This window comes from Rissa tridactyla, chromosome 1, assembly GCF_028500815.1.
Source record: "Rissa tridactyla isolate bRisTri1 chromosome 1, bRisTri1.patW.cur.20221130, whole genome shotgun sequence".
NCBI classification, from domain to species: domain Eukaryota; kingdom Metazoa; phylum Chordata; class Aves; order Charadriiformes; family Laridae; genus Rissa; species Rissa tridactyla.
The window spans coordinates 73,883,966-73,903,737 of record NC_071466.1 but is presented as its reverse complement, the minus strand read 5'-3'; the positions used below and the strand labels follow the sequence as shown (position 1 = coordinate 73,903,737).

The following is a 19,772-nucleotide window of genomic DNA, read 5'->3' as shown; positions in this document are numbered from 1 at the left end:
GGGGGTTCTTACATCCCCTCTGTTGCATTTTTTTCGTGTCCTTGATATCCCAACAGCTTTACAGGAGTTTTGCAGAACAATCTGTCAGTTCTTCTCAGAGACCTTACTAATAAGTTTCTTAACCTTAATGTAGCTTCTGGATATGGTTCATGCTTCTGGAAGTTGCACTTGGGTTGTGTGTGTGGTTTTGTTCGTTTTTTTTTTTTTTTCTGGCACCTACTTATATGGATTTGTGTGCATTTTCTGATAAAAGACAAGCTTCATGTTGAAAAGTCTTACTTGATGTAATTAATGTATATAAACTTCTCCCATACGAACCTAGATTATTATAGCTTGAATTTTTAAAATCTGAAGTAATATTGCTATCATGAAATACTGGCTAACATTGGGTAAATACATAAACAGAGATAAATATAGCAGCTAAAGCAAATAAAAAGATTTAATTTGATACTGGAGCAAATAGGTGGCTAGCTACATTGGCTGCTAAAGTATTTCTCTTGGATGATGTGGCATAAGCATAAAGATGCCCTTTAGTAAGCTGCGTAAGATGACATATTACTGTGTTTTCAAGATCGATAGGTTATACGACTGGAAAAAAAGTCCAGATACAGACGTAGCTGTCACTTTAAAGAAGCAGAAAAAGAATACAAAAGATGAATTTGAAGAACGTGCAAAAGCTATCATAGTGGAATTTGCGAAACAGGTAGGTTGGTATATTCACGGTTCTTTGGTTAACAAAAGTGATAGTAAAGATGGTGGGTGGGTGGTTTTGTTTGTTTTTTTTCTTTCTACAAAACAACTTGAAATATCAAGAGAACTGTCTCTTCTGACCCATCGGTGTTTACCCCTCATAAACCGAACTTTGTTGTTGTTAAATTAATCTCTTTTAACTCCTCTATCCTTAGAGTGCTAGTTTGGAGAAAAGCAGCAGCTAATTGCTGTGTGTGGTCAATGGAGTCGTGAATAGCAGATTAAGTTTTTTAATCCCTATTCTTTCTGTTTTTGGGAATCGCCTGAGAGAATCCCATCTGTCTCTTGTTCCCTTGGCTGCTGGCAGGGCATGAATCACATCGGTTCTGGGAACTTCTGTTGGCGACATAGAATGCTGTCTAGAAGCTAGATGTGGCAATTAGCATTGTAGAGTTATCCCGTACTGCTTCCAAGAGTGGGTTGAGGCTTCGTGTTCCATAGCATACTGTCAGTAACAGCATTTTTTTTTTTAAAACCAGGAATTAAAAAATGCAATAGTAATTGACTGGGGTTGAATGTTATTGTTAATACTGATGCGTGTATATATATATTTTTTTTTTTCCCCTGTATAACTATTAATCCTGATTCCAGGGCTTGAACGCTGCCTTGTTTTATGAGAATAAGGATCCCCGCACTTTTGTTTCTCTTGTACCTACCTCTGCTCACACAGGGGATGGCATGGGAAGTCTGATAGCTCTTCTGGTTGAGCTAACGCAAACTATGCTGACCAAGAGACTGGCTGAGTGTCAGGAGCTGAGAGCTCAAGTCATGGAGGTAATTCAGCAGCTGTTCTTTTAAATTCATCTAGAAATTTCTCCCTTCCCTGCCCCCTTCGTCCTGATAAAAAAGGTGTGTTTAAAGTACTTAAATAGGGAGTAACTTGCTTTTCCTGTTCATTCAGGTTAAAGCACTGCCAGGCATGGGCACTACCATAGATGTTATTCTGATCAATGGACGCCTGAGAGAAGGAGACACGATCATTGTTCCTGGGGTAGAAGGTCCTATAGTAACTCAGATTAGAGGTCTTCTGCTGCCTCCTCCTATGAAGGAGCTACGAGTTAAGGTATGGAAACTGGTTCGTGTATTGACACTTAGAGAAGATTTAGAACCAGAAAAAAAACAATCAAGTTCAAAAAAAAAAAAAAGAGAACGTAGTGGAATGCAGTTATATTAGCAGTATCTGAGGATGACTTAAAGGATAAAATGGTGCACATCTAGTGTTTTTGTGAACATACTTGTCTATACCTATTGGTGTGTCTGTTCTAACTGTGGCAAAAAAAAAAAGGATCAAGGAGTTGCCTTGCAGTGAGTATTAAGATGTGTACACTTTAATAAGGGATTCAAACATGTGGCTATGTGTGAGAGGGAGATACCCATCTTAAATGGAAATTGGAGTGTACTAGTACAGTGACTCCTGAGTTAAAGCGTATACTATTAGTAAAAGTGGTTTTTTAATAACAAAAATCAGATACACTTAGATATGAGAAAAGTGAACTAGTGAGTTTCTAATAGTAGTTGGTAAGTGGTGATGACCAAGACGTCCGTAGAATTTGCAGCCTTTTGTCATTTTCAAGTGTCGTTGGAGGTTTTGCTGCCCTAGTCTCGATAGAGTAAGGAGAGACACTGAATTTGAGGTCCTGCCTGTATTGCTTTCTATGAAAGGAGGAGGAGAGCCACAGAAACGAAAGGCTTATAAATACATTAATACATACATTAATATTAAAACGTACATTTCAAAGGTGATGAAAAGACCTGCTCTGATTTTTCCTGTTAAAAGGGGAAGGAGTAAGTTTCTGCACAGTTTTGCTTAAGGCAAAGAAAACCATACTAGGTGAATGTAATAGGACAAGCTTTACACGTTTGGTTTAGAGGTGGAAAACTAGTGTCAGGGCCCTAATCAGGGTTGAATATATCCTGGTACCGTGAGGAATGAAGTGAAAGCATTTCCGTCTATTTGCTTCCCTTTATTTAAAGCAGCAGATAAACCGGCGTGTGAAACTCTTATGAGACTGAAGGGTTTTTTTTGTGGGACTGAATAGCAACGTAACAGATCACAGGTTCCTCTCAATGAGATCTTCAGATGAGTTTTTGCACTTTGGTGGGAGATGGGGTATAGGGTACCAGCACCATGATGGACACAGGATTTGGGAACCTTTAGCTGGCGAAGTGGATCTAGGGGAGCTGTTTGGTTTTTATGAAGCAGGCAATGAGGATACATTTTGATTCAGCCTGTCCATGGGGAATTGTCAGCCTTGAAATAACACCCAGATTTTGGGGTGGAGGGCTAAAGAAGAGAGGCCTGCAGGAACAAAGTGCTTACTGAGGAACGAAGCTGCCTTCCAGCTTCAAGAAAAGGCTGGGACATCTCCTAAACAAAAGAAATGAGGAAACAAACCAGAAAATCCCTCCAACGTTGATTTAAAGGTCTTCAGAAATAACTGCTTCTGTGATGCCTTGGGTGGGGAGAGATCTTTGAGGTTCCCCTGGGTGGGGAGGAGCACCTGGGAAATCAAGCATGGAACTGTGTACATGAGAAGGCTGGATGGGAGGTCTCCAGTGGGAGAACGAGACAGTTCTTCCCTGCACAGAGCCTTGGGATGTATCAGCCAAGCTTTAGTGCTTTAGTTGAGCTGTTGGCATCTTCCCCTTACTTCCCTATGGGCCTGAATTTGTGTTGTTTTTTTTTTTTTTTTAGTGAGCAGCTGCCTAATGCTGCTTGCTCTCTTTTAGAATGCGTTCCTTTTTGGCCTCCTCTGTTTTTAGATGATTCCCCCTGCCCTGCCCCCTCGGTGGGGGTGGGTATCTGAAGGGGGAGGAGCAGACTGAAACGTACAAATGCAAAGTAGAGAAAATCACCGATGAAAGATGGGAGCTGCTGGACTTCGCTGTCGTGCTCTCTGCTGTGCTGGCTGGTGGCGAGTTCTTAGCTGCTCAGCGCTGCTTCGTGTTGCTGCGTAGCATCTCCATGAACTCTCTGCTGCTGTGTGTTCTCCTTTTCAGAACCAGTATGAAAAGCACAAAGAGGTCGTTGCTGCTCAAGGTGTGAAGATTCTCGGGAAGGATTTGGAAAAAACATTGGCTGGTTTGCCGCTGCTTGTAGCTTATAAGGAGGATGAAGTCCCAGTCCTCAAGGTGAGATGGCTAATGTTTGAAATAAGACGCATAAACAGAGGGTAACAGAGTTCTCTGGTGATGAAGCTCATTCAAATGTTGAGAGCTCAGTATGCAAGTAACTTGCTTTTTTTGGTTGTGTTCTAAAAACTGTTACAGTAACGTGCTGTAGCCGCGTGTCCATGCGATGAGGTGTTAGTGCGGTGATGTTTTTAGTATCTTGACCCTTAGCTTTTCCCTGATATTTTGCTGGGGTGTGCCCGCTGGTAGAATAAGGCTTGAAAACAAGTATCATAGCGTAGCTTGACTATATGTTAATTAGTGATTTGGTACTTGTAGTAATTGATGCATATATTTCAATTAAATTATATTGGGCAAATATCTACTAGTGGAGTTCTTCAAACTGTCTTAATTGCAAAGCTGATCTGAGGCCTCTGTAGTAAATTTCTGTTGTGACTTAGACTTCAAAAATGGCAGAGGAAAGAACACGGCTATCTTAAAACCAAAATTGAGACGAGATGCTCCTGTTCTCCAAAGTCAGGAAGTTAGTTTAAAAAGGAAACTCATATGTTGATAGCTTACTTGTAACCATAATTTTACTTACCCTTCTGTCTACTTCTCTTTGCCTCTAAAGGGAGGTAAATCTTTTAGGTCCTCCAAATACCGACCTTGTTTCTGGGTACACATGAGTATTTATGTAAAGCGTACGAGTAGTAGATATGTGATGGCTTAAAGTAAATGGCAGCACCCATTCATCTGGCAGAGGCAAAGACTGAGTGTTTGGGTTTAAAAGGCATGGGCTCTCAAAAAGTGGTCTTGTTTTTGTTTGTTTTTTTTTTTTTTTTAAATTCTCTGCAATCAGCAAGATGGCCTTGCTGGTGTTGTATCCTGTGTTTTGTACCTAGACCTAAAGAGTGTTCAGAGCCCTTTCCAGTTTTTAAGGATCCACGACCATTTAGGGGTGTCTGCTTTTTGTTGCTGATCCTCAGTTAGGCAACCAAAGCTGTTGCCACATGCCGTGGGGTGTGTGTGTTCGCTCAGTCTCACCAGTGGAAACTTGGAGCGCTGGCGAGAGCAATGTGTAGTCTGTAGAGAAATGTTACTAATTCCCAAGATGGGCATCTGCTTTCTGTTACATGATCGCCTTCTTGCAAAATCCTTGAGTCTGGTTCAGTTCAGACTCTGCCAATGCCAGACGCAAGCAGCAGTGTCTCCCGGGGCAGGGCATGACCTGTGCTGCAAGCCTGTGAGTTGGTACCTACCAGCGTGGCCGTCACATCCTGTCAGCAGCTCATGAACAGAAATACTTGGTACCTTGAGCCATAAATAGCAATAGAACTAAAACTTGCTTTTTTTTCTCTCTCCTTTTTATTTTTGATAAAGGATGAACTAATACACGAACTGAAGCAAACACTGAATGCAATCAAATTAGAAGAGAAAGGTGTTTATGTCCAGGCTTCTACGTTAGGCTCTTTAGAAGCATTACTTGAATTTCTTAAAACATCAGAAGTGCCAGTAAGTACTTCTGTGCTGTATCTGATGCTGTTGTTTCTACAGTTTAGTTGGTAACTGTTTCCTTTCAACTCGGAAAGATTAGTGACTGATTTGTGTGGCTTTCCTCTTCAACAGTATTCAGGAATTAATATAGGTCCTGTCCATAAAAAAGACGTTATGAAGGCATCAGTGATGTTGGAGCATGACCCACAGTAAGTAACTTCTTTGCTTAACGACGTTGATAAACACGCAGGGGTGTTTCAGGGAGGCCCCCTCCTTAGCTCGGGTTCTGTGGGCCATCTCGTAAACTGTTTGACTTATTTTTACTTACAGATACGCAGTCATTCTAGCGTTTGATGTGAGGATTGAACGTGATGCACAGGAAATGGCCGATAGTTTAGGAGTTCGAATTTTTAGTGCTGAAATAATTTATCACTTATTTGATGCCTTCACAAAGTATAGACAAGACTACAAAAAGCAGAAACAAGAGGAATTCAAGTAAGTAAGAGCGATCCCATTCTAGATGCTTCCCAAATAACAGTCTTAATTGCCTTATTATAAATGAAATTGCGTTTAACTTCTTGCTTCCATATTATTATTTAGCGCGTAGTTCTGGTGGGAAGGAAGGAAAGGAGAAAGAGGATAGGACAATAACTCCAGTGTAATTGTGTACATGTGGGATTAGGCTCACTACGGTGAGAGCAGTTGTAAGATTTAGCTAAAGCTATCGTGTCATATGGAGCGTTCTCACCATGGTTTGCTTTGTGCACTTGGCTTCTGTTCCTAGTTTGTGACAGATGGGGTTAGTCTTGCAGAGTGAAGAAAACAAAACTGAAACGATTTGGATTCCGTTGCTTCATATTTATGCAATTCCAGTGTATAGGGCTTAATTCTGCCAGCAGTAACATGAATATGCAATCATTTAAGAACTTATAGGGACGCAAAATTAATTTTTGGAATCTGTGTCATTGGCTGATCCTCAATGAAGTAAGGACAGACAAAATAAATGAAAATGTATTTTATTTCATATTGATCCCAATTTGAGCCTGTATGCCTCAGCGTTTGAACATATTTGTTCACTCTACAACAAAAGCCTTGAATTTTTTGAGTCCCTGTGATGGGTTGAGACAATAATATTTCTATTCCTGTGCTCTTCTGAGACTATAATTATACTGTGAAATTATTATTCCTTTGGTCTTGGTCTTAGTTGATTGGCCAAGCCAGTCAAAATAAAATCCATGCCAGCCATGCCTGATTATTGTTCCCTGTACTTCTTGACAATCAAGTACTGACTAGAACTAGCGAGACTGGGAAAAGAGGATTTTTCCTGCTCGATTTCTCCCCACATGACGCTCCTGGAATAAATGCCCAAGAATTGCGGGAGAAGGCAGAACTGTTAATGTTGTGTACACCTATTTCAAAATGCCTTTTCTTTGTCATCTTCCAGGCATATAGCAGTATTTCCTTGCAAGATGAAAATACTCCCTCAGTTCATTTTCAACTCTCGTGACCCAATAGTGATGGGTGTAGTGGTGGAGGCCGGCCAGGTGAAGCAGGGGACGCCCATGTGTGTACCTAGCAAAAACGTAAGTAAGCGCCTCTTCCCAGGGGCCGTTTGACCTACCTGCTACTTCCTGGGGTGATGCAGCAGGAAACGCTTGCATGCCTTTCCCTGGTGTACTGAGTTTTGGTAGGAGATGGGATTCAGACTTGTAGATCGAGTGTCTTTCCTGGTAATCAGCCATCTTCCTGTTCTGCACTGGAGCAGGGCTGAGTCCTGCCATGGGGCACAGCCTCCGGACTGCCCCAGGGCCCTGCAATTTCTGTATTGTGATATGAAGTAATGAGCAAAATTGTCACTCCTGGTAGCTGATAAGGGGGGAAGTCAAGTCCTGACACTTTAAAGGGTAACAAATTGGCAAGCAGGTCGAGGGAGGTCGTCCTCCCCCTGGTGAGGCTGCACCTGGAGTACTGTGTCCAGTCCTGGGCTCCCCGGTTCAAGAAGGATGGGGAACTGCTGGAGAGGGTACAGCAAAGGGCTACCAAGGTGATGAGGGGACTGGAACACCTCTCTTATGAAGAAAGGCTGAGGGATTTGGGTCTCTTCAGTCTGGAAAAAAAGACGACTGAGGGGGGACCTTATCAACACTTATAAATACTGAAAGGCTGGGTGTCAGGGGGATGGGGCCAGACTCTTTTTCAGTGGTGCCCGGGGACAGGACAAGAGGTAACGGGCACAAACTTGAGCACAGGAAGTGCCACCTAAACATGAGGAGGAACTTCTTTACCCTGAGGGTGGCAGAGCACTGGAACAGGCTGCCCAGAGAGGTGGTGGAGTCTCCGTCTCTGGAGACATTCAAAACCTGCCTGGACGTGTTCCTGTGCAACCTGCTGTAGGTGACCCTGCTCTGGCAGGGGGTTGGACTAGATGATCTCCAGAGGTCCCTTCCAACCCCTGCCATGCTGTGGCTCTGTGGCTCCCCAGATGAGCTAGGGATGGGTTGATGTTGCTGCGGTTTTCAGTAAGATGTGCTTACAGTGCAGTGTGTTTTCTGAGGTGGCCGCTCCCGTAGCGCAGTACTTCATTACCAGCAAGTCTGTATATAGAAACAGGAATTCAGAGAAGAGCGTGTTCACAGAGGTGGTGTGGGTGTGTATTACAGCTGCTTCATTCTATTACAGTTTGTTGAAATTGGAATAGTTACAAGTATTGAAGTAAACCATAAGCCAGTGGAGGTTGCAAAGAAAGGCCAAGAAGTATGTGTTAAAATAGAACCTATTCCTGGTGAATCACCGAAAATGTATGGACGACATTTTGAAGCAACAGATATCCTCGTCAGTAAGGTAAGAGCAACCTGCATTTTTTGGAGAGGGCTTATGATGTAGTGGTAGGAAATGTTGCATGAGGCCTGAAAAACATCGACTAGGAGCCTTCCGTTGGAGACTGACAGCCACTCGACATGGTTCGTGTGCGGCGTTGTTCAGCCGAGTTTCTCCGTAGCCTTGTTTTGAGGTTTGTAGTCGCGCCCCTCGAGGACCGAAGGAATGATGTATCGCAGCTAAAAATACCTTGCAGCTTACTGCACCTGAGAGGGTAAAATGCTAAATGAGCTATTTGCATCCGCGTGTGCGAGCTGGTGCTCAGAGCAGCTTAGCAGTCCCCCGTGGCATTATGGCGTGATTGTGTTTGCCTAGTTTTGAAATTGTGCAATAAATAGCAGTACTTCAGTTGCTCCGATTCTGGAACACTGGGCTTGGAGGAGGAGATGATCTCTTGCTCAGTTTTCTGCTGTCAGAAGCAAAGCCACAGCTCTCCACATCCCCAGTGGCTTTAGTTACCATGTTGTAAGATGCCCCCTGCTACCCATGTGCTGGGGGCTTGTCCCCACAAATGGGGGACAAATAGCCACAGGGGCTTTCCAGAAGAGATGCAGGGCCTGTGACAGGGACTGGGAGGTGGTGCTGGTGCTGTGGGCCCTGGGGGTGGGGAGAGATCCTGTCTGGTCACAGGCTCTTGCCCTCACCATGAGATAGTCTGTGCTGCTGCGGTGTCTGAAGACCAGGTAAGGGATGTGAGGAGAAAGGAAGGGAAGCGGATGAGATGAGCTGTGCAGCAGATGAGTAGCAAAACTGGGATTAGAAGGAGCTTCCCCACTGTGCAGACTGGTGCCCTTCCTTCAGAAATTGCACCCAGCGCACCAAAAGCTGCCATTATTAATACACACGTGTGTGTTCCTGATGGGTTTGTCTTGTGTGTTACAGATCAGCCGTCAGTCCATCGACGCTCTGAAGGACTGGTTCAGGGATGAAATGCAGAAGTCTGACTGGCAGCTTATAGTAGAGCTGAAGAAAGTGTTTGAAATCATCTAGATAATTCTTTACAGCAATGGGGAGGCAGGAATAAACGCGCTATTCCTGTTCTAAAAGTTACCAACAAAGTCCTATATTGAAGACAGTGTTGGATATATGTTTGGGAGGAAAATATGTGGATAAAATGTTTTCCATGAGAAACCAAGAAATTTACACTGGTTTGACAGTGGTCAATTTACATGTTCCCATGGTTCCAATGTGCCTGTTCACCTCTCCTACTGCCCTTCCTAATACTGGCTGCTGTTTTAAAGTTTGCCCTTCCTTCTCTTACACCTTCCTTCCACCCTCTTTCCCTCCCTCTCTCCAAAATAAAATAAAATAAATTGAATTTTTATTACAGAACTAAAGCTCTTTCACTTTTATACTGATGAGATCAGTACTGCAGTATTTGATTAACCAAGCTTCTGCAGACTTTGTGATTCTTGGGACGTTTTTGATGTAAGAAGTACTTCTTTATTTATGCATACCTCTTCCCTTGATTCTCTTTTCCAACATTCTTCTGCTTTGTGCCTATAGAAATTTTTTTAAATAGAAAATTAGGCAATTGGATATTTCTGTATTTGCTTTGTGTGAAACAATGATGTAAAGCATAGTTGGCCGCCTTTTACTGCTTGTACAGTTCATGAAAGTCGACCTGTAATCATTATAACGCAGAGCCGCAAATAAAGGAGATGGACATAGTAGCCCATTTGTTTTACAGTTTGCTTCAATAAACAAAGTTTCACTTCATGGGCTGTGACAGGCGTGGAAATGCCAGGTGGAGGTTTCCCTCTCTGGGCTTGGTAAAGTAATGTAGGCATGTTTCACAAAGGCGTTTCTTCCTCTGGCTTCACGTCCCCTCGTGCTGCACATGGTGATCTTGGTGGCTCATGTCTCTCTCCGTGTTCCCGAAGCAGCAGGCCGGGTGTTTAGCGAGTCGCAATTCCCAGATGGGCTCTGCTGGGAGGAGTTTAGAGGTGGCATCTCTTCTCCAGCTGCTGCTCAGAGTCCTGGTAAGCACCTGCAAAGTGGTTGTCTGCAAGCGAGGGGTGACTCTGGATGCTGCATCAGAGCTGCTGAGTCATCTGACACCGCGGGACTGAGCCAGTTCAAAAGGCGTTTGGTTGATGATGTTGGTGATGACCAGGAGTCAGTCTGTAATCCCAGCGTTCTCCTACCCTTCCTTCCCCTGTGGTGCCCTGCTTAGGATGACAGTGTGACACGTCCCTCATCAGGTAGTCGCCTGGTAACTCACAGCTCGTGTTGAGAGGAGCTCAACAAACACTTTTCAAAAGCACAAGCTGAGACAAAATTGATACTGATCTTTCATGTAGTCGGGATTTTTAGCATATAAAATATTTACAAGAATTTAACTTGCAATAAGCAGTTTGATCAGACTTCTTCTGTCACATTATTTTATTTTTTTTTTGTTGGAAAAATCTGGATTTTAATAATTTGGAATTGTGTGGAGTCCATTACAAAGGAACACTTAATAACTAACTTCCTTTGGCAATGGAATGTTAATAACTTACCGGAATTTTTTTGGTTTGTTAGACTTTAAACTTGCCATTGAGAAGGACCTTTTCAGTGCATGGTTGGTGTGTGGTACAAATTCACATGGCTGGGTGTGTCACTGGTTTAGAGTAGAATGGTCCCAGTGAGCAGACTGCATTTAACTGTTACAATTTTCTTTTGCAAACTATGCAATCGTGAAAACTACACTAATAAAAGAAGTTCTTAAGTTTAAGAACCCAGCTGTCAAACATTGTGGTTGTGACGTATTCTTGATTATTTCCTTGAATGGGGAAGGATGTTCTTCCTTCCCAAAAATCTGGGAAAAGGATGATGCTATTTTTGTGGGTTGCCATTGTGGAACGTCTAAAAATACCTTTGCTAAAAGGCTCTAAGGAAGCAGGTAACTATTGAATAGTATGTTAACGGGCTTGAAGTAGGGATCACTAAGGGACAATGAAAATATAATTAATATAATTACAAGTAGCCTCACTTAGTTAAGTAATGCTTTGAGTCCTTTTCTCTTTTCAGAATAAAAATTAAAAATGCTACTTTCAAGTATGTCTTGAGCAGCATTCGCAAAACCGAGCTGCTTACCCCAACCTAATTAGTAAAATACTTGCTTGAATTTCAGCAAATATATTCCTCTGTGTGAACAGTTAGCATGCCACTTTTCTTAAATGGGGAAAAAGGCGACTTCAAAAGCAGCAGCTGAAGAGGCTCTGAAAGACCCACACTAGAAACTAGTGCAAACCTAGACAAGGTGATTGAGATGAGGTCCCTCTCCCTCCTGCTGTGTCGATATACACCTACTCCTAGCTGTAGTTACACGGACGGATCCCTAAGCAGCTAACCTGAGCCTGTTTATGGTTGGAAGGAGCCTCGTGCAGTCTCCAAGTCCAAACCCTGTCCCCTGCATCTCTGCTGATGGAGGATCCACAACTCCTGTGGACAACCTGTTCTGGGGCTGGCTGGCTGGGTGTTAAGGAGGAATGTTTTGTACCAGTTTGTGCCCTTTCACTTGAGACCACAGAGGAGCCTCTCTTTTCCTTGTTCCCCCATCAGGTGTTTATATGGATGAGTAAGATCCCTCCCTGTCCCCCTGCCACCTTCTCCTCTTCAGCCCTCTCAGCCTCACCTTGTTATGAGAGAAGCTCTGCTCCCTTAAGCAACTTAGTGGCCCTGTGTTGGCCTTGCTCTGTATTGCTGCCTCAAGCAACCCCCAGAGCCTGATCAGCAGCGCTGCATTCCAGCCAGCTGGCCCTCAGTGCCTGGGGTGGCTCCTCCCTGGGTGCAGAGCTTTGCCCTTCTCCGTGTTGAACCACATGAGGTTCCCACCAGCCCATGTCTCCAGATGCAGCACAGCCCTCTGCCGCATCAGCCAGTCCTACGTGAGGGTGTGCTCTGCCCCATCATCCAGGTCATTAATAAAACTGTTGAACAGAACTGGCCCTGGTATTGACTGTGGGGTTACACCACTCAGGACTGGCCTCTAACAGGACTCTGTGCCACTGATCACCGTGCTTGGGGCCTGCCTGCCCAGCTCGGTTTCAATCCATGTCGCTTGCTCTAGCCTGTACTTCATCAGCTGCTCTATGAGGATGTTACAGGAGATATTATGAAAAGTCCTACTGAAGTCAAGGGCAACAGCATCTACTGCCCCTCCCTCATCCCTTGCCTTGCTGTAGAAGGCTGCCAAGTGGGCACCTCTCCCAGTGTGCCTTACAAGGGAAGCCAAGGGCACAACCTGAAGCCAAAACATGCTGTAACCTGTGCTGCAGCCAGTGAAGTGATTGCTCTAGCTGTCCTGCACCTCCTGTCCTGTACTACTGGAGATGCTTCCAACTAAGCTGGTGGTGCAAATCCTGCTCCAAGGCTAGCTCCAGTTTGCATTCCAGCTTTCCATTCCAAACCCACCCAGGGTTCTGTGGGGTGCTTCTGATTTCCTTCCCCCTCCATCATGTCTTCAGAAAAATGAAAAATTTTTTCTTACCACCTGAGTTTTCTTGAAGTGGTCTTCGTCCTTTCAGTCACCTGAACAGCCTTGCTTCAATGTATTGGGATCAATGTATTGGGACAAATATGACTATATGAGGCTGGTGCACATCTGGAAAAAGAAAACTTGCCCAAAACACAAACTGTAGAGATGTAAGCGTACACCCCCCCCCCGCCCCCCCGACGGACACAAACAGACAGGGCTCTTTATTTCAGGTATACAGCCACATTTGAAAGACTTCTGCTACTCACTACAACATAATTTGTTACCTTGCATAAAGGAAATGCGTCACAGGCTGGGGAGAACTATGGTACTGTCAGAGTGGGAGGTGGCTCTGTCCTGAGTAGGAGCAACGCAGAGGACTGATACGGGCTTAAACAGTGCTCCACGCCAGCGTGCCCCGAGCGCCTGCACAGTCCTTCTTTTGGGAACTGTTTGAAGGTCTCCATTTGTTTTCCTCCCCCAGCATTCGTCTCCAGAAGTGACAATACATCTGAATACACAGAGCTCAGAGAGCAACTACGCTTCAGCTAACACCGTGTGTGCTTTGGGAAGTGGCTGGGCCACACTGGTTTCTGTCTTTGAAGGATGACACTGAAAACGAGCTAATATTCTTCCCTTGGCTTAAAATCTGTAATAAAGTCTGTGGAGGAGAAACAGAAGGCAGCCAGGTGAATGCACAGCAGTCTCCTACGCATGTTGAGGCAGTGTCACTGTGTAAAACTTTGTGAAATGAATCAAAGCTGTGGCTTTAATAAAAGGGGTTAGCTAAATTCAAACTGAAGCATCACAAAATAGAATCCGTACAAAAATATACATACAGTTCTTTATTAAACAACTGTAAACACTTCACTGTAAAAATCCATAAAACTTTATAAACAAACATTTTGTAAATAGATTCTATACTACAATAAAAGAATTTTAACACAATTATTTACATGCAATACTGACAAATTTGGCACTTTCTGAAAAGAAATGTACAAAACACTTTGTTGTTTAAAAAGAAATCTGAAATTATAAAAACTCAGGGCATTACTATCATGCACTTTGCAAATACCTCACAAGCACTTATGGCACAGCTAGCAGAGAGCTCCAGGCTCTCATCAAGCTCTTTACTACAAGTTCAGATAACTTTTAATGTGCTTCCGTAAGTTTGTTGTAAAACTACCTGAACATTGTCAAGAATGAAGTCAAATGCCATATTCCAAACTGATTCCACAGATGACTGCATTAACCTGAAGGGGAAAAGGAAGAGGGAGAAAATTACCATTACAGAACCAGTCCTTTTTACACTGAGTTTTGGTTTTCATACTGGAAAACGAGATCACAACAGTTCACTATGAATGGTATTTTGATGCAACCTTGGTAAAGCCACACCTCTTCAAATACACCAAGTCTTATCTAATGCCACAGATTCATCTGCCATTCAGTAGTGAAATTTCCAATTTGAACGGTGCCACACGGACTTGTAAATGTTAGCATTCTGCAGTGGTTTTAAGCCTGTGATTAAAGTGGTGACCTTCTACCAACCTCATACTGAAGAATGAAAGTGGCAGGCTTCTGGATCTTGATCTTTCCTTCCTCGTCCCAAGACATACACGCTACTTTTTTCTTCCCATGAATGCCAAGGGTGATTAAGACGTTTAAGTAACAGGTTTTCGGGGCACTATATTGTGTTTATTGCTAAAAATGTAACCAAATCATGGGGTCCGCACAGAGGTATGAGTTACCTCTACCATTCAGCTGCTACTAGAAGCAATTTAAGGAAACGTCCAAGGAAAACAAAGCAGCTTTGTACTCTCAAAATCTCCTTATAGATCACTATTACAGGAGAGCAGAGGGTTCCTACACATACAGCGTTGGAAGACCTGACATCAGCATCATATGGAGAAGTGAGAATCATCCAACTCCTGCTTCCTTCTCCTATGTTTGTTAACAGGCTTTGGATAGACACAGTGCCGTCGGTGCAAATCTCACATACAGGGACCAGGACATGATCCTTTTTGAAGAGTTTTATAAAGAATTTACTATACAGCCTTCTATGAAACAGTTAACTGCACTGTGCGGTTTGCATTTTCTGAGGTCTAAAGACATCCCATAATACAAAAGCATAGTGAAGTTTTTACATTGCTGTGGTTTTTTGGGTATTGATTAATTCTGTGAAATAAGTATTTTCCAGACCTAAGACATGGAAAGCTGAGCTCCATAGTTAAGTATCAGTTGGTAAGCAAGTCATACATGGAACTTGGGCCTCCTGAGTCTCAGGAAAAATAATAGGAGCGCAATAGCTAAGTAATAAGAAAGGATTTAATAGGTTGGAAGTGAGAGAGGATCTGGATACAGCAGCAGGATGAAATCAGATGAAACAAAGGAAAGATCTAAGATGCCACAAAAAATGAATGAAAACAGGATGAAGAGGAGGGACAATGCTGACAAATCTGAATCTTTTGTCTAGAAACAAAAGACTTTGTAGCAAATACTATTAAATGCTACTCTTAATTTTTCACAAATCATCTATTTTAACAGCCCAACTTCTCCCCTCCCCAGCTTCTGTATAAAATTTAAGCTTAAAAATTTTCATTCATCAATGGAATTTCTCATGGGGCTTGTGGCCTCACTTTGAAGCATCCAGTGCACAAATTCTATCAAAAATTGTCTACATGTCAGAAATACTAGCAATTAAGCTACCTTTTCATGTACTTAACAACCAGATCTAACTTTTCCAAATCTTTTTCTTCTATTAGATCAGTACAATACTTCACAACCTGTAGAATGTCTTCTTCCATAGGATCTGTAATAAAAAAATAAAAAAAAAGAGAACTTTTCTCTAAGTATACTTCAAATATAATCATAGAATAATTGGAAAATAATAGAGAGAAATTCTACAGTTCTTGTGCATCAGGGACCGATCTGACAATGGCTGTATTCCCATACCTCCCCCCAACATCAAAAGTTGTATACATAAAAGGACTGCAAGGTCGCAAAATATCTGTCTCGCAGACCTTTTCTTTTAATTTAGTAAGAACAAATGACAGCAAAGCTAATATTAACCAAAGGGAAAAGAATCACAGAATGGTTTGGGTTGGAAGGGACCTTAAAGATCATCTCGTTCCAACCCCCCTGCCATGGGCAGGGACACCTCCCACTAGACCAGGTCACTCAAAGCCCCATCCAGCCTGGCCTTGAACACTTCCAGGGATGGGGATTTAGAATGGAATGGCTGCTTTGAAACTCTAAGGAGAATAGTAGTATCCAGGGCACAAAGGATCTCACAGGTCAGATTTCCCAAGATATTAAAGTGTTACTAATTGTTTGACATAACATTAAAATTCAAATCACAACTGAGCAGTGTTGTTACAGTTTTGCACTTTATTCTATAATTTCTTCCAGCAGTTATTTTGAAAAAAACCTGCATTCCTTTGTCTCTAAAATGGCACCTTCATAAAAGAGGAATTCCCTTTCAATAGCTTTCATCCTAGTGGTTGTAACATGTTGGACAAAATAAGGAAAACCTCCCATACAAGTAACATCAAGGCCCAAGACAAGGGCCTGACAAATGGGTTGAAGAGAGAGCAGGTAGATTTTCATGATGTTAAGCAAGAAACAGGAGCTGGCAAAAACACGGAAGAACCAAGTTACTCCAAGACTGCAAGGAAGTAAGACTTCAAGATTAGTGTGAAAAATAACCAGTGAAAGGTAGAGTGAAGGAAGAAAGTACAAAAAGCCTACCGAACAGTTTTCCTTGTGATGCATGCAAAATCACCACTAGCATGACGCGCCGTACCTGAAATAGTTGTAATCCATTCTTTCAACAATGTCTTTACATCATTGAATTCAACAGCTCCAGCCAGGTTGGGTGCTTGTGGCCTAAATGAACCAGGCTGTTCAGCCTGCACAGCTGATGGGCCTGAAGAATCTGAAGTTGATGGAACTGCTTCCGACTGTTCCAAAAATAGAAGTTGATAATGCTCAGTCTGACAAGTATGGTAACACCACATATATACATAGCTAAATGTCTAATAAAGAATCCAGTAAAGAAAACAAGCTACATTTATGAATATGGGCTAAGTCTAAAGAAACACCCATAGCTTGACCAAAAGCTGTTAGTGTTAAAATTACCTGAGCTGCTGTTCCTTCTTGTTTCAAGAAACCATCTATTAGCTTCTGCGGGCTTCCAGATGTAGCTGGCATGTTTTTTGCAGGGCTTCCAATGAGTCTGTTTTTCAAAGGACTCTGATTCTTTTTTACAGGACTGACTGGATTTTTTTTTCTGATTTTTTTCTTATTTTTCATTGTTGCATGCTTCAGGTGTAGGAAAGGATTTTTTGAAACTGAAAAACACAGGAACAGTCAGTGGTTGATACATTTAAAATGTAATACTTTTCCATTGAAAGGGGGACTCTGTATCTTCCATAAAAATCTATGGATCAATTGGAAGAACGTAACCTAGATAAAGCGACTTTACCCTCAAATGCCATTCCAGATATGGTCAATGTTTTTAGTATTTGAAAAGCACCGCTAGACATTAGTGTGCTCAGAAGATACTCAACTATTCATAAGCCTTTAAATATCAAGCATTTCAGTGCTGGAATATGAACAGCTGGTGAAATCTGAAGCCTACTGCACAAATTGCTTTGCCTCAGTCAGAGCCCTGTCCTGCCTAGATGCCTGCTAAGGCTTCCCACCAGTGGTTATCAGCAAAACAGCAGTGAAAAGCCACCCCTCCAAACCTGCTTTTATCATAGTTTACCAAGGAAATCACTCTCCTTCCATCATACTAACTATATCTGCATTAGTCCACTGACTATGAAATCAAAGTTTGATTATAATAATGCAGTACTTAACTGTCAATGAACCCAATGATATTTCATACTTATTTTATGAGGAAGCACGTTCACACGGAATTAATCTTATTTCTTTCTACAGATTATAAAAAGGAGACCTGGGCGATCAGCTCAGAATAAAACCACCTGACTATCAGACATACGGTGAGATGAATCATATCTCTAATTGCCTGAAATCCGTACCAGTGCTACGCATTTCAGGGAACCATGAGAACGCTATCTGAACACAGTTTAACTAACTTAGGTACTGAAGATGCAATGCTTAAATCACAAGACATATCAAGTTTAGATTCCATTCTGCAAACATATGGACATGAGTAAGTTTAGTGCCACAGTCCCCATGAATTGAATTAATTACCCATTTAAGTAAAGCTAGGCATCTGTTTGCAAAATGATACCACAGCTGGTTGTAATTGACAGCCTGTCAAAAATAAATACAGAAATTCGATTTAATACGGCATCTTCACAGAAGCTTTAGTTATATTTTCCAGTTTGTTATTTAGGGTTGCATAACTCTGAATAGTAAACAGCTCCTATACAGAACTACTGTACAGCTATATATACTCACCAAAAGTGTTAGCAGGTTGCTGCTCTGATTGCTTTTGCCTTTGATCATATGCATCTTTCAGCTCTGCTTGCAACTCAGCAGGTAGTGCAGCAAAAACCTCAGGGTCCACCTGAACAGTAACAAAAGATTCATTTGATTATTCTAACAGTAAGCAACACTGCGTGCTTTGCTCTACATCACTCACATGAGAAAGGTATTTACATTTTATGCCAAGCAAAAATAAACGAGATATAACTGAAACACTGTAAAACATGCTGTATGTTTTCTTCATGTACATTAGCTTGTAAAACCCATAGCATTTTCCATTTAATATTACCTAATTACTTTATAAAATTACTATTTATGGGCCTATAATACACCAACCATCCTTATTCACCTACTTTATTCACCATTATATTCAGTATATAGTACAGCTATATTAACAGCACAATTAAGCCTAACTCAGAGAACACTCCCTTCAAATTTCCAAACTCAAACACTGTGGCAACTGGACTTTTGTTCCTCCTTTTCTTTTGATGCTTCTATTTCCTGGAAGCTGCTATGCTCCTCAAACAAAATAACCTTGGAAATAGTCTTGCTTCTTTAAAGGACAGGAAATACAAATTCAGCTACCTCATATTTTGAACTAGTGCAAAAGGGTTTCATTTCTTTCTTCCACAGTTGTCCACCCCTTGTTTGACTGATAAAAACACAGTCCCTTCCAACTCTCCTAGGGGCTTGAAACAATGTGTTCCCAACTGCCATACACACTCGTATGGACAAAATAAAATTTCATGTATTATCAGTTATCTTAACTCACTGTGTGTCTGAAGTGAGAAATTAGCGACAGACTAGGCTTGTATTCTGAGTTTCCCAATATTATTTGACAGTGTTTTCAGCTCATAATCTGCAAAATCTAATTCAAAAAAGCAAACCTATCATTTAGAGGATTAAATCTGCTCAGTGGGAGAATGCCCTTCATTTCAGTGGTAGAATTCAGAGATGTTCACAAACCAAAAAAATTTATTCAAAACTAGTATTACTATTCTAAGGGCGCAATACAATTTCTACCATTATCTGAGATACTATATTTATTATATGTCTGTATGCATATATATTAAAAGTTACCTCTTATTTTCAATAGAGATTTGATCTTTTTTTTTAAATCAAAATATGTATGTTATGTCAGGAAAGCAGGCTGTGTTATTCACACATATGATGCCTAAATTACATAGATAATAAACATGAACATGGTCCCACAACATTTTTTCCATTTTTTAGAACTCCATGTGCCAACACAATTTTTTCAGCACCCAAAATATGCACTAATTAAAGGAGGAAATGGGAACGACTCTGACCTCAATGACTGCATACACAGAGCAGAACAAAGCATTGTAGTGGAATGTAGCTAATTAAGTCCAGCAGCTTAAGTTACTTTTTAAAATATAGATTTTATTTAATAAAACTATTTTTAAAAGGTTAGTGTTCTCTGGTTAAGCATTCGAGAGTCAGGAATTTGGGAGGCCCTGAATTAACGCTGTTTTTTGTATACACCACTTATAATTCATGCAGAAATAATGCAGTACGGGGAACTGGACATCATTTTGTTATTCCCCCTATCATTTCCCTCTGAAAGTGTAACACGTAAAAATTTAGTTAGAAGAGCCAT

General features: G+C 41.8%; 2 protein-coding genes across 13 annotated transcripts in view; one reads left to right on the top strand and one right to left on the bottom strand.

Annotated features, from left to right (window-relative positions):
• The window catches only part of EIF5B (eukaryotic translation initiation factor 5B), a 38,432-nt gene extending 28,524 nt beyond the window's left edge, over positions 1 to 9,908 (top strand). The window contains exons 15-24 of one of the 2 annotated variants that reach the window (XM_054188483.1): positions 572 to 703; positions 1,342 to 1,524; positions 1,652 to 1,813; positions 3,751 to 3,882; positions 5,245 to 5,376; positions 5,491 to 5,567; positions 5,689 to 5,853; positions 6,803 to 6,941; positions 8,038 to 8,199; positions 9,118 to 9,908. In XM_054188483.1, the coding sequence (XP_054044458.1) occupies positions 572 to 703; positions 1,342 to 1,524; positions 1,652 to 1,813; positions 3,751 to 3,882; positions 5,245 to 5,376; positions 5,491 to 5,567; positions 5,689 to 5,853; positions 6,803 to 6,941; positions 8,038 to 8,199; positions 9,118 to 9,225 (1,392 nt within the window). In that variant the 3' untranslated portion in view covers positions 9,226 to 9,908. Of the gene's footprint in view, positions 1 to 571; positions 704 to 1,341; positions 1,525 to 1,651; positions 1,814 to 3,750; positions 3,883 to 5,244; positions 5,377 to 5,490; positions 5,568 to 5,688; positions 5,854 to 6,802; positions 6,942 to 8,037; positions 8,200 to 9,117 lie in introns of those variants that run through there. The other variant, XM_054188485.1, reaches the window with a different exon arrangement.
• Positions 9,656 to 19,772, bottom strand: part of REV1 (REV1 DNA directed polymerase) — a 63,872-nt gene continuing 53,755 nt past the window's right edge. For 6 of the 11 annotated variants that reach the window (XR_008464474.1, XR_008464476.1, XR_008464477.1 and 3 more), the window contains 7 exons: positions 18,125 to 18,233; positions 16,832 to 17,043; positions 16,497 to 16,653; positions 15,401 to 15,503; positions 13,881 to 13,947; positions 12,982 to 13,355; positions 9,656 to 12,680 (listed from right to left, as the gene is read on the bottom strand). Coding sequence is in view for 5 of the 11 variants with exons in the window: in XM_054188478.1 (XP_054044453.1) it covers positions 13,836 to 13,947; positions 15,401 to 15,503; positions 16,497 to 16,653; positions 16,832 to 17,043; positions 18,125 to 18,233 (693 nt within the window). In the remaining 6 variants the exon portion in view is untranslated. Of the gene's footprint in view, positions 12,681 to 12,981; positions 13,356 to 13,407; positions 13,426 to 13,512; positions 13,948 to 15,400; positions 15,504 to 16,496; positions 16,654 to 16,831; positions 17,044 to 18,124; positions 18,234 to 19,772 lie in introns of those variants that run through there. The other 5 variants (XM_054188478.1, XM_054188479.1, XM_054188480.1 and 2 more) reach the window with 4 other exon arrangements.